General features: G+C 44.3%; 2 protein-coding genes across 8 annotated transcripts; one reads left to right on the forward strand and one right to left on the reverse strand.

Annotated features, from left to right (window-relative positions):
- Nucleotides 1–73: 73 nt before the first annotated feature.
- Nucleotides 74–5,811, forward strand: LOC105560483 (equilibrative nucleoside transporter 1). 4 transcript variants are annotated; one of them, XM_012009641.1, is made up of 11 exons: nt 74–454; nt 1,307–1,472; nt 1,552–1,633; nt 1,901–2,079; nt 2,384–2,478; nt 2,999–3,049; nt 3,142–3,374; nt 4,077–4,317; nt 4,401–4,486; nt 4,673–4,872; nt 4,946–5,811. In XM_012009641.1, the coding sequence occupies exons 2-11, from the start codon at nt 1,327–1,329 to the stop codon at nt 5,055–5,057; spliced, it is 1,425 nt and encodes a 474-aa protein (XP_011865031.1). In that variant the 5' UTR covers nt 74–454; nt 1,307–1,326; the 3' UTR covers nt 5,058–5,811. The 4 variants fall into 4 exon arrangements, with proteins under 4 accessions (XP_011865031.1, XP_011865033.1, XP_011865030.1 ...); XM_012009643.1 differs by having other exon boundaries at nt 1,318–1,472; XM_012009640.1 differs by lacking the exon at nt 74–454 and adding an exon at nt 465–624 and having other exon boundaries at nt 1,318–1,472.
- LOC105560481 (protein-L-isoaspartate(D-aspartate) O-methyltransferase-like) lies at nt 5,610–8,521 on the reverse strand. 4 transcript variants are annotated; one of them, XM_012009637.1, is made up of 6 exons: nt 7,625–7,762; nt 7,332–7,471; nt 6,863–7,088; nt 6,693–6,778; nt 6,429–6,626; nt 5,610–5,827 (listed from the first exon to the last, which is right to left on the reverse strand). In XM_012009637.1, exons 1-5 carry the CDS (start codon nt 7,722–7,724, stop codon nt 6,450–6,452), a joined length of 729 nt encoding a protein of 242 aa, XP_011865027.1. In that variant the 5' UTR covers nt 7,725–7,762; the 3' UTR covers nt 5,610–5,827; nt 6,429–6,449. The 4 variants fall into 4 exon arrangements, with proteins under 4 accessions (XP_011865027.1, XP_011865028.1, XP_011865029.1 ...); XM_012009638.1 differs by lacking the exon at nt 7,625–7,762 and adding an exon at nt 7,977–8,521 and having other exon boundaries at nt 5,610–6,626; XM_012009639.1 differs by lacking the exon at nt 7,625–7,762 and adding an exon at nt 7,799–7,868 and having other exon boundaries at nt 5,610–6,626.
- Between the last annotated feature and the right edge of the window lie 121 nt (nt 8,522–8,642).

Genomic DNA, 8,642 nt, shown 5'->3' on the forward strand with positions numbered 1-8,642 from the left:
CACACGCCTGTGCGGCTCCTTTTCCCCTTCCATGTGTATGTAGGTCGCCACCGTTTTCCTACATCCCGTTCGCGCTAAGACCCGCGCGCGGCCAGCTGATCGAGACAGCGTGCCGAGCGAGAGGAGGCGTGTCGTCACGCGGAGTGGTGGGTGCACCCTGGCACCACACGCTGCAGCCCGCGGTCGGACAATGCCAGCCGCGCGTAGACGCGAGAGATTGGCCAGCCGGGAGACCGTGCTCCGGAGGACGTCGCGCAGCGGTTGAGTCCCACGCCCGTCCGCATTCCGGATCGTGTCGACGCGCCCGTCGGATGTTGAGCCCTCGGACGTCGAACTCGCACGCTTGGGTCGCGCCAGAGATGCTCGGACCGCGGCTCTCCGCTCCGGAAATACGCTCGTAAATCTCACTGCCCAGTCTGCCAGGACGTGCCCGTGTGTCCTGCGCGCAGCTACCGTGAGTGCCGCGAAGGAGACACATGTGACATGAACACATCGTTTCCTCAGCGCCTCGCGCCCGCACCCAGTCAGAAACGATACGTCGATCGACGAGTCACTTCTCGCTGGGAGGCTCGCGCGAGCAGGGAAATTTTCCTCGGTGATACGTGCGCGATATGCATGCATAATGTTTGTATTTCGTGATGCAATAATGGGTGCGCTCGCGGAGCTATTAGTGCGTCAGTTTACCGGAGCTATTAGAGCTATCAGTTTACCTTTGTCGCTCGTTATGTGTCGAAAAAAGATATAGAGGACACGCCAACAGCAGATACATTAACGCCAGTCGTGAGTTAAGAAATAAAATTGAGCGTGGAAACGACCTTACTGGCGCTTCTTTATTCAATTGTAAAGTTTACCACCTTTCGACCAGTAACACTGGTCCTCTTCAGGTGACGAACTTACACGAGTGCCCGCAAATGTCTACTCTCTAAAATTGGTGGAGTGAAAATACTGCCATGGAGTGAAATGTTTACTCCATTGGAGTTAACATTCACTCTGTTGGAGGAAATATTCACGCCAATAGGGTGAACATTTCACTCCACAAATTTAGAGAGTAAAGAACAGAAAGTATATTACCAGTATAGTATATTACCAACCACTTGAGAAGGACCACAATCCGGATGGTCGAAACGTAGTGGATGTAACATTTACTAAATAAAGCTTATGCCAGTTGTGTCGACCAAGCATTCCAAAGATTATTAATAACTATGCGAGCGCACCCAATGTAACGCGGTGATTCGCGCAAAGGAGTCATTTCCCTTCGCTGCTATTTCGTTGCTTTACGAATCTTTCACGTATTCGCTGTATACAGTTTGCTTTCAGGGAGAGATCATGTCGTACTCCATCAACCGAAGACCCCTACTGGGAGGTGCGTCCGACAGCGAGTTCGAGGACGACTTGGAGACCGAGGTGGACGATCCTAGCGTGACCAGTCCCGACGAGAAGCCATTTTTCAAACCGCACGATCCACATGACAAGTAAGTTCCTGTTATCAGAGTTCAATTTGAAAGTTAATAAAGCTCGCCATCTATCGTAATCGTCTCTGCATATTTTTAGATACAATCTTGCATACGTTGTGTTTTACCTGCTTGGAATAAATACGCTAATTCCATGGAGTTTTTTCATCACTGCTGACGACGTAAGTAGCGTCACTTGGTTCTTCTCGCGTTCACGTGGAATACGATTGACTGTATAATGTCTTAGTAAATATTAAGGCTCTGTTGATAGACATTTACGTTAGGAGCATAGAGAGGCAATAAGAGCCAAACGCTGGGTGCTTGGCTCTTATTAGGTGCAAGTCAAACGTTTCGATCAACCAAACATTAAATCTAAGACTTCCGCGCCTAACACCTAGCGTTTGGCTCTTATTGTCTCTCTATGCTCCTAATGTGTGTTTTTTTTTCAGTACTGGATGTACAAATTTAGAGAAATTCATGGTAACTCGACGACAAATCTTACTCATACGTATGCAGAACTGCTTGAGGAGAAGACGGATCTCCAAGCTAGTTTTACTTCTTATTTAAGTGTAGCCAGTGCATTGCCAAATACTCTGTTTTTAATAATAAATGCATTTATTAGCAAGAGGTAAGCAAAGAACTTATAATTGCGAAGTGCGTTTTAAAAAGTGCATTTATTCTTAAGAGTGATGTATGCTTTTATTAATATGCATTTATTCTTGAGTGCTTCAAAATTACTATGCATTCTTGATATTTTGAATTAAATCATCTTTGAAATCAACTACACGAGAGTCGTGAGAACGTTAGTTTGTTTCATCTCGTTTCACTCTTTTATATTACCATTTTATAGAAAAATCAGAAGCGATGAGTAATTTTGAATCATACATCAGATAAGCAGAAGCGTTGTTTAATCAAAGCCTCTAAATCCCCAGAGTGTCTCTAACTGTAAGAATGGTGGGTTCCCAACTTACAATATTGCTGCTCTTCATCTTGACAACAGTATTTGTCGAAATGGACACTGACAAATGTAAGCCAGCAAATACAACTTATCGTTGTATCTAGGGTTGGGAAAGTTACTTTATATAAAAGTGTCTAGTTACAGTCACAGTTTGTTTGCTAAAAATGTAACTGGTTACAGTTACATGTCAATTTCTGAAAAGTAACGCGCTACAGTTACAGTTACTCAAAAACTAATGAAGTTACTTTGCAGTTACTTTCTCTTAATGAAAATAAAAATATCAAATCTGCATTTGAATTGTAAAGCGTCGATAAAGGCGTTTATGCGTAAATGCAAGACCTAATGTGATCCGTGGTTTAAAAAAATATATATATAATGTAACTATTAAATCAGTTACTAGTTATCGAAAAAATGTAACCGAGTTAAATGAGAGAAAGTAACGAAGTTAAGTTAGAGTTACCAAAAAAAAGTAACTTCGTTACAAGTAACGAGTTACTTCCCAACTCTGGTATCCATTGATCGTGTCGTAACAGTTATAGAATTACTCTCGTCTATTTTATTCAGAAATAAACCGAAAGATTGTTTCCAGGGCAAAATACGTTCCTAATAATCACCTTGACGACAGTTGCGCTCGTAAATGGTGCGTATATACTCAAGTTAATTAAGTACTTAAAAATGAAAATGCGCCAGTAATTAGTTCTACCACAAGACAGCAATATTATATCTTTCTAGCTGCGAGCGCGATCTTCGGCGGCAGTTTAATGGGCATAGTGGGCAAGTTTTCGCCCAAGTACATAACCGCGATGTCCGGCGGACAAGCCCTCGGCGGGATATTCACGGCCCTCGCGGAAATATGCTCCCTGTGGATCGGCGCCAGTCCGATGCTCTCCGGCTTGGTGTACTTCATTATTGGCGACACTATGCTGTTGTTATCGCTGGTCGCGTATGTTCTCTTGGAGAGAGCGGTGAGTCAATTCCGTTCGAACATACCTCGGGCTTATTGTCATACCGCACTTTCTTCAATCCGATCAGTCACGCGCAAAACAATGAGATCATCATTAACAACTATTGTTTCGTTAAAATGACGCCGCGTGTGGCACAAGTGTTTTACGAACGTATGATAAGCCACTTACGATAATAATTAAACATACGTTCCACGGTGTATTATAGTACACTGCGAAAAATGTCCGCTTAAATATAATCGGATAATATAATTACATAATAACAAACGGATATATCCGATGAAAAATGTGATCGGTTTTTCAATCAAATTTCAACTGCATTTCATCGGATGTATCCATAATTTAATCGGAAAAGGTAACCATCGGAAACACTACGTAATTGGTTTATCCGATGAAAATTTTTCTCAGTGCACGGATTTGCGGGAGAGATGGAACTAAATTGTACACTGAGAAAAAGTTTCATCGGATAAACCAATTAAATAGTGTTTCCGATGGTTAATTTTTCTGATTAAACTATGGACACATCCGATGAAATTGGATTGAAAAACCGATCACATTTTTTTATCGGATATACAATTTAATTTAACACAGCGACCCTCGCGCGTTCCTGAACACAGGTTTTGCCTCATAAAGCTTAATTTTGTTGATTAGATTTTGCGAATTCGCGAAAACCATTGTTCTATATAGCGTTCCTTTTATTCACAGCCATTCTTCAAGCATCACATGATAGAAAAAGAAGTACCTGATTGTTCGGAATCTGATTATTCCATAAACGGGGAAGTCAGCTTCTCGGCAAATCCGAAAGTGGCCTACACGCGGATTATAAAGAGGATCTGGCATTACGGCGTTAGCATATTCCTAGTATTTTTCATATCGCTGGCTGTGTATCCGGCAGTCACCGTACTAGTGGAGAGCGAACACAAAGGCAAAGGCCATGCGTGGAACGGTAATCTGAAATCTTTTCACATACTCCGGGTGCTTTATATCTTCGAGTGAATTCATGGGTTATAATTTCAAATGGCTTTTCAGATATATACTTTGTACCTGTGGTTACATACCTCATCTTCAGTACAGGCGATTACGTAGGAAGACTATTATGTGGTATTTTTCAATGGGTGAGAATCTGCGTTCTTAAAGACCTGTGTCCACGATGCTAGAACCTGGTCCAAGTTCTAGTTTCGAGAAATGTGTAGCCAAGCAACTTGCAGCTATTCCCAATGGCAGGTTCTAGCATCGTGGACACAGGCCTTGACAATTTTGCACTCGTTTATGCGATGCCTGCCAACTTTTTGTCATTGCAGCCGAGAAGCAAGCCATGGCTTGTAATGTTCATGAGCGTCGCGAGAGGTATTTTCATACCTGTGTTTATGTTTTGCAATGCACAACCGAGGCATCATCTACCCGTTTACATTCACGGTGATATATACTACATCTTGATAACCATTATATTCGCCGTGACCAATGGCTATCTGTGTAATCTAACGTTTATTCTCGCGCCTACGTAAGTATCTTCGACAGTAAAACTCCGTCAGTCGCAAGATTATCCTCTGCAATTGTACGCATTGACCTTGCAGAGTCGTAGACAGCCAGGAAAGAGAAGTTGCGTCCGCAATGATGGGTGCTTTCTTGGGTATAGGACTAGCATCTGGCGCCGCGCTCAGTTTATACATGGTGAAGGCTCTTTAATGCTCGGCTATCTTTAACTAAAGGCGAATGTAAAATACATGATCTCACTGCCCTTTGTACATTAGAAAATAGGAGTATTTTAAGATTACGAGCTTTTTAGATATAATGACATTAGTGTAAGTCGGTTGTTGTCGGTCGCAATCTCGATGAAACGTCGCTGTTGGTTCACGAGAATTCTCAGCGCATCTTTCTCCGCTGTTTTATCGAAAATCCGAATGAATCTACAGTAAGTGTAATTTTTATGACTAGTTGTTAAATTATGACCCCTAGAATTGCATTGTGCAATTTTACTTGTACAGACAAGACGTAATAATTGACGAGACGTGTCAAATTATTTAAATATAAGCGACATTGACGCTATGGGTAAAATTCATTCCTAGAGATTTATATATAATTTATAATGCATTTATTATATGTATATATACAGTATGTATATATACAGTATATACACATACATGTATATGTGTATATCCTTAAATTAAAATAATTGAAATGTATGTACAGTATAACTACAGATATTACCTGTACATCAAAGAAACAAAGACATAGGTATTTAAGATTTACTGTATATTGTAAATTATGTACATTTACTCTACGTCAGACATAGCATCTGCAATTTAAAGAAATATAGATAGTAATTAATAGGAGAAATAGAAAAGCTATACAATGAGTACATTAGATACAATAGTAGCCTGGTTACACATAGAGATGTAAACAATTTTATGTATATTAATAAATCAAATGCTTCATTGCAGTCTTCTTCGTCCAATCTGTGAAATAGGACCTTACAGAAACTCACAATAAGATGATTACGAAGCACATGAATAATAAGTCAAGTGATAAGATAACTTAAGAGATATATTGATACATGTAACCTTTTCTTCCGTTCCGTTCATGATTTAAGTCAAAAGCTTAAGCAATTGCAAGGTGGCAAATGTACCATTGATATTGTGCGATTTGGCTTAAATTTACTTCTTTCTTTCTTAACTGTCTATTCACATGACTATATGCTGAAGAACATGGTCGATCGGTATCGCGTATCTAGTTAATCAACTTCTCTGGGAGTGAAAACCACAGCAATGTCTACTTGTTGCTCGTTTGTGAAAAATAAAATGCGATAAAACGAGCTGTATTAGTCACAATCTAAAAAAAAAAACCGAAATATTTCGAGATTTCGATTAATCTTCGTAGCGACTTGTAACGAGTTGTTGGGCGAGAATGTATCAGTGCAGCCCTCGTAGATAGAGATATAAATTAATTGATTTTATGCACGTAGGTACTTTTTGTCGAGCCGTTCTGCCATTAAATGATAACAGTAAATAAGTTACGATAACAAAATAATATAATAAACATAAATAAAACGGCGCTCACTTATTGGAGCAGACACGTGCCTCATGATCGACTGTACTGTCGCTCCTTGTCGGTGAGCGGGACGAACACCACGCTTATCAGGGAGCGCTGCTTAATCTTGCCGTCCAGAGTCTTGTCGATTTGCACCAAGGTTTGATCCGAATTCTCCGGACCCATAGGTACTATTAAACGTCCGCCAGGTGCCAGCTGATCTATCAACTGTACGGCAAAAAAATATACTTGCTCTGGCATATCCTTTAACAATTCTGCGAGCGTTTCTCTTACCGGTTGCGGCATCTCTTTAGCAGCCGCTCCCACGTGAATGGCGTCGTACGGTCCACGACTGGGATATCCCAATCTCCCATCGCCAACTAAGCAGACGCGATCGTAATAACTTGGTCGCACAGAAAGCAGTTGGTCAAATTGTGTGCTTGGCTGTTCAAAGACGTACTCACCAACCAACTCCACGCGTCCGTCGCTCAGGAGTTCCGGGTGGTCATGCCGAATGTTCTCCTCGGCCATCGCTCGAAGCTCCGTAATGTGATCGATTCCAACGGCCAGGCCCTGTGGCCCCATCATCAGCGCCATGCATGCCGTCAGGTATCCGGATCCAGAGCCGACGTCCAGTGCCCTCGTGCCGTTGCGCAGCTTGTCTTCAAGCAATTCCAGGGCATACGCGTGCTAAAGAATTTCCGTTTGTCTTCCAACTTGTAATTTCCTTTTTCAGTGGTCTTTCTTTCTTTCATTGCCGGTGACGCATTCATTTATTTACTATTATTATTGCAGAAATAGCTTTGACAACTCTTTGCGCAAGGCGATCTTTTGTCTTACAACGGAAATCGGGTATTGATTTATAGACATGTGTGCGATTAGTGGCATTGCGACGCTTTCGCGCGCGGGGAAAAAGAATGTACTGTGTTATACCATGTGTGGCGCGCTGATGGTGACACCATAGCCGATCCCTTGCGGCGCGTCCACGTACGCGTGGCTGGGATGAGTGTATTTTCCTCTGTCCACGGAACTCATCACGTCAAACACTCTTTCAGATTTGATGACCCTGGACCCTGAAACGAGTAGAAATATTTGTAGGAAAGTAAAATCTGCCGAAACTAGTGCCCAAAAAAATGCCGTTTCTACCGACAGCCTGTTAGCCAAAACAAAAGCCATATGCGGACGCAGATGGCTATGGTTTTGGTTTCCGACGCCAATATGCTAACATTTTACCGACCGGTTACATTTCCGGGTCGATAAACTGTAAACATTCACATTTTCGTGACTCGGTGTCACTTCTCTCGCGCAACGGCGAGTATTGTGCATTTCTTGCCAAACTAAATCGCTCTACATTCTAAACGCGAGAAACAGCGGCGGCTCATTCTCGTGGATTGAGTTACCGAATCCAAATAGAATGGGTCGTAAATACCGCATAAACTGCGTTGCACTCCTAAATCAATCTGCGACGCCAACAAGAGAGAGAGGAGGGGGGGGGGGGAGGCAGACAGGCGGCGTGCGGCGACACCGGCGAGGGGGGCGGCGCGATGACACAACATTGCATAACCGCGCGACACTTACGCCGTAGATGCTGCACGAGCTCCTGATTGTTCCTGCCGCGGTAGCGCCCGTACGTGGCCATGTCGCGGGCGAGCGCGACGGGCGACAGGATCGCGAGCGTCGCGCAGAGGCACTCGACGAGCCTGCGGGGCCGAATTTTGAGGAGATGCGTGGCGGACCGGTGGTCGACACGAGAACAAACGAGCGACGGGCCGCGGCTCGACCTGCTGACCTGCCGCTTCCGAAGATCCCGCTCGGTACGAGCCGCTCCGAGAAACGTATCGTCTCGGAAACTTCTCCCCCGATGAACGATCCTTGCGCTTCCGCCTTTCTCGTCCCGGATTTCAGGACCCGCCGCGACCTCGGGACCCTCGGGTCTCGTCTCCAATCGCCTGCCCCCAAGTCCGTCGAGCGCCGGCGACGATCGATCGCGATCGCAACGCGATTGGCACTGGATTGACACGCGGCCGACGCGCGAATCGCGAGATAACCCGGCGGCCCGCGTAATCGCTCGCTCGCTCGCTCGCGACCTTCGTCGAGGAACGTTCGCGCGCGAAACGTGCTGCGCACGCTTTGTGCTTTTAAAAATAGACGAGGAGAGGCCGCCAGTCGCCGTGCGCAGGCGGTCTGAGGAGCGAGCCGCGATTGGCGGACGCCTCCGCGCTCCCTTCGATCGATCCTCGCCCG

Source organism: Vollenhovia emeryi, unplaced genomic scaffold, assembly GCF_000949405.1.
Source record: "Vollenhovia emeryi isolate VEMERY1.0 unplaced genomic scaffold, V.emery_V1.0 DF939228.1, whole genome shotgun sequence".
Lineage (NCBI taxonomy): Eukaryota > Metazoa > Arthropoda > Insecta > Hymenoptera > Formicidae > Vollenhovia > Vollenhovia emeryi.

Excerpts from the sequence above, each read along its gene's own strand:
- LOC105560483 (XM_012009640.1), top strand. The coding sequence starts at position 484 with ATGAACACATCGTTTCCTCAGCGCCTCGCGCCCGCACCCAGTCAGAAA. Across the intron at positions 4,318-4,400 it reads CAAAGGCCATGCGTGGAACG|ATATATACTTTGTACCTGTG; the intron begins GTAATCTGAAAT and ends ATGGCTTTTCAG. Across the intron at positions 4,487-4,672 it reads TATGTGGTATTTTTCAATGG|CCGAGAAGCAAGCCATGGCT; the intron begins GTGAGAATCTGC and ends TTGTCATTGCAG.
- LOC105560481 (XM_012009637.1), bottom strand. The coding sequence starts at position 7,724 with ATGCACAATACTCGCCGTTGCGCGAGAGAAGTGACACCGAGTCACGAA. Across the intron at positions 7,089-7,331 it reads CCATCAGCGCGCCACACATG|CACGCGTATGCCCTGGAATT; the intron begins GTATAACACAGT and ends GAAATTCTTTAG. Across the intron at positions 6,779-6,862 it reads CGGACGCGTGGAGTTGGTTG|TTGGCGATGGGAGATTGGGA; the intron begins GTGAGTACGTCT and ends GCGTCTGCTTAG.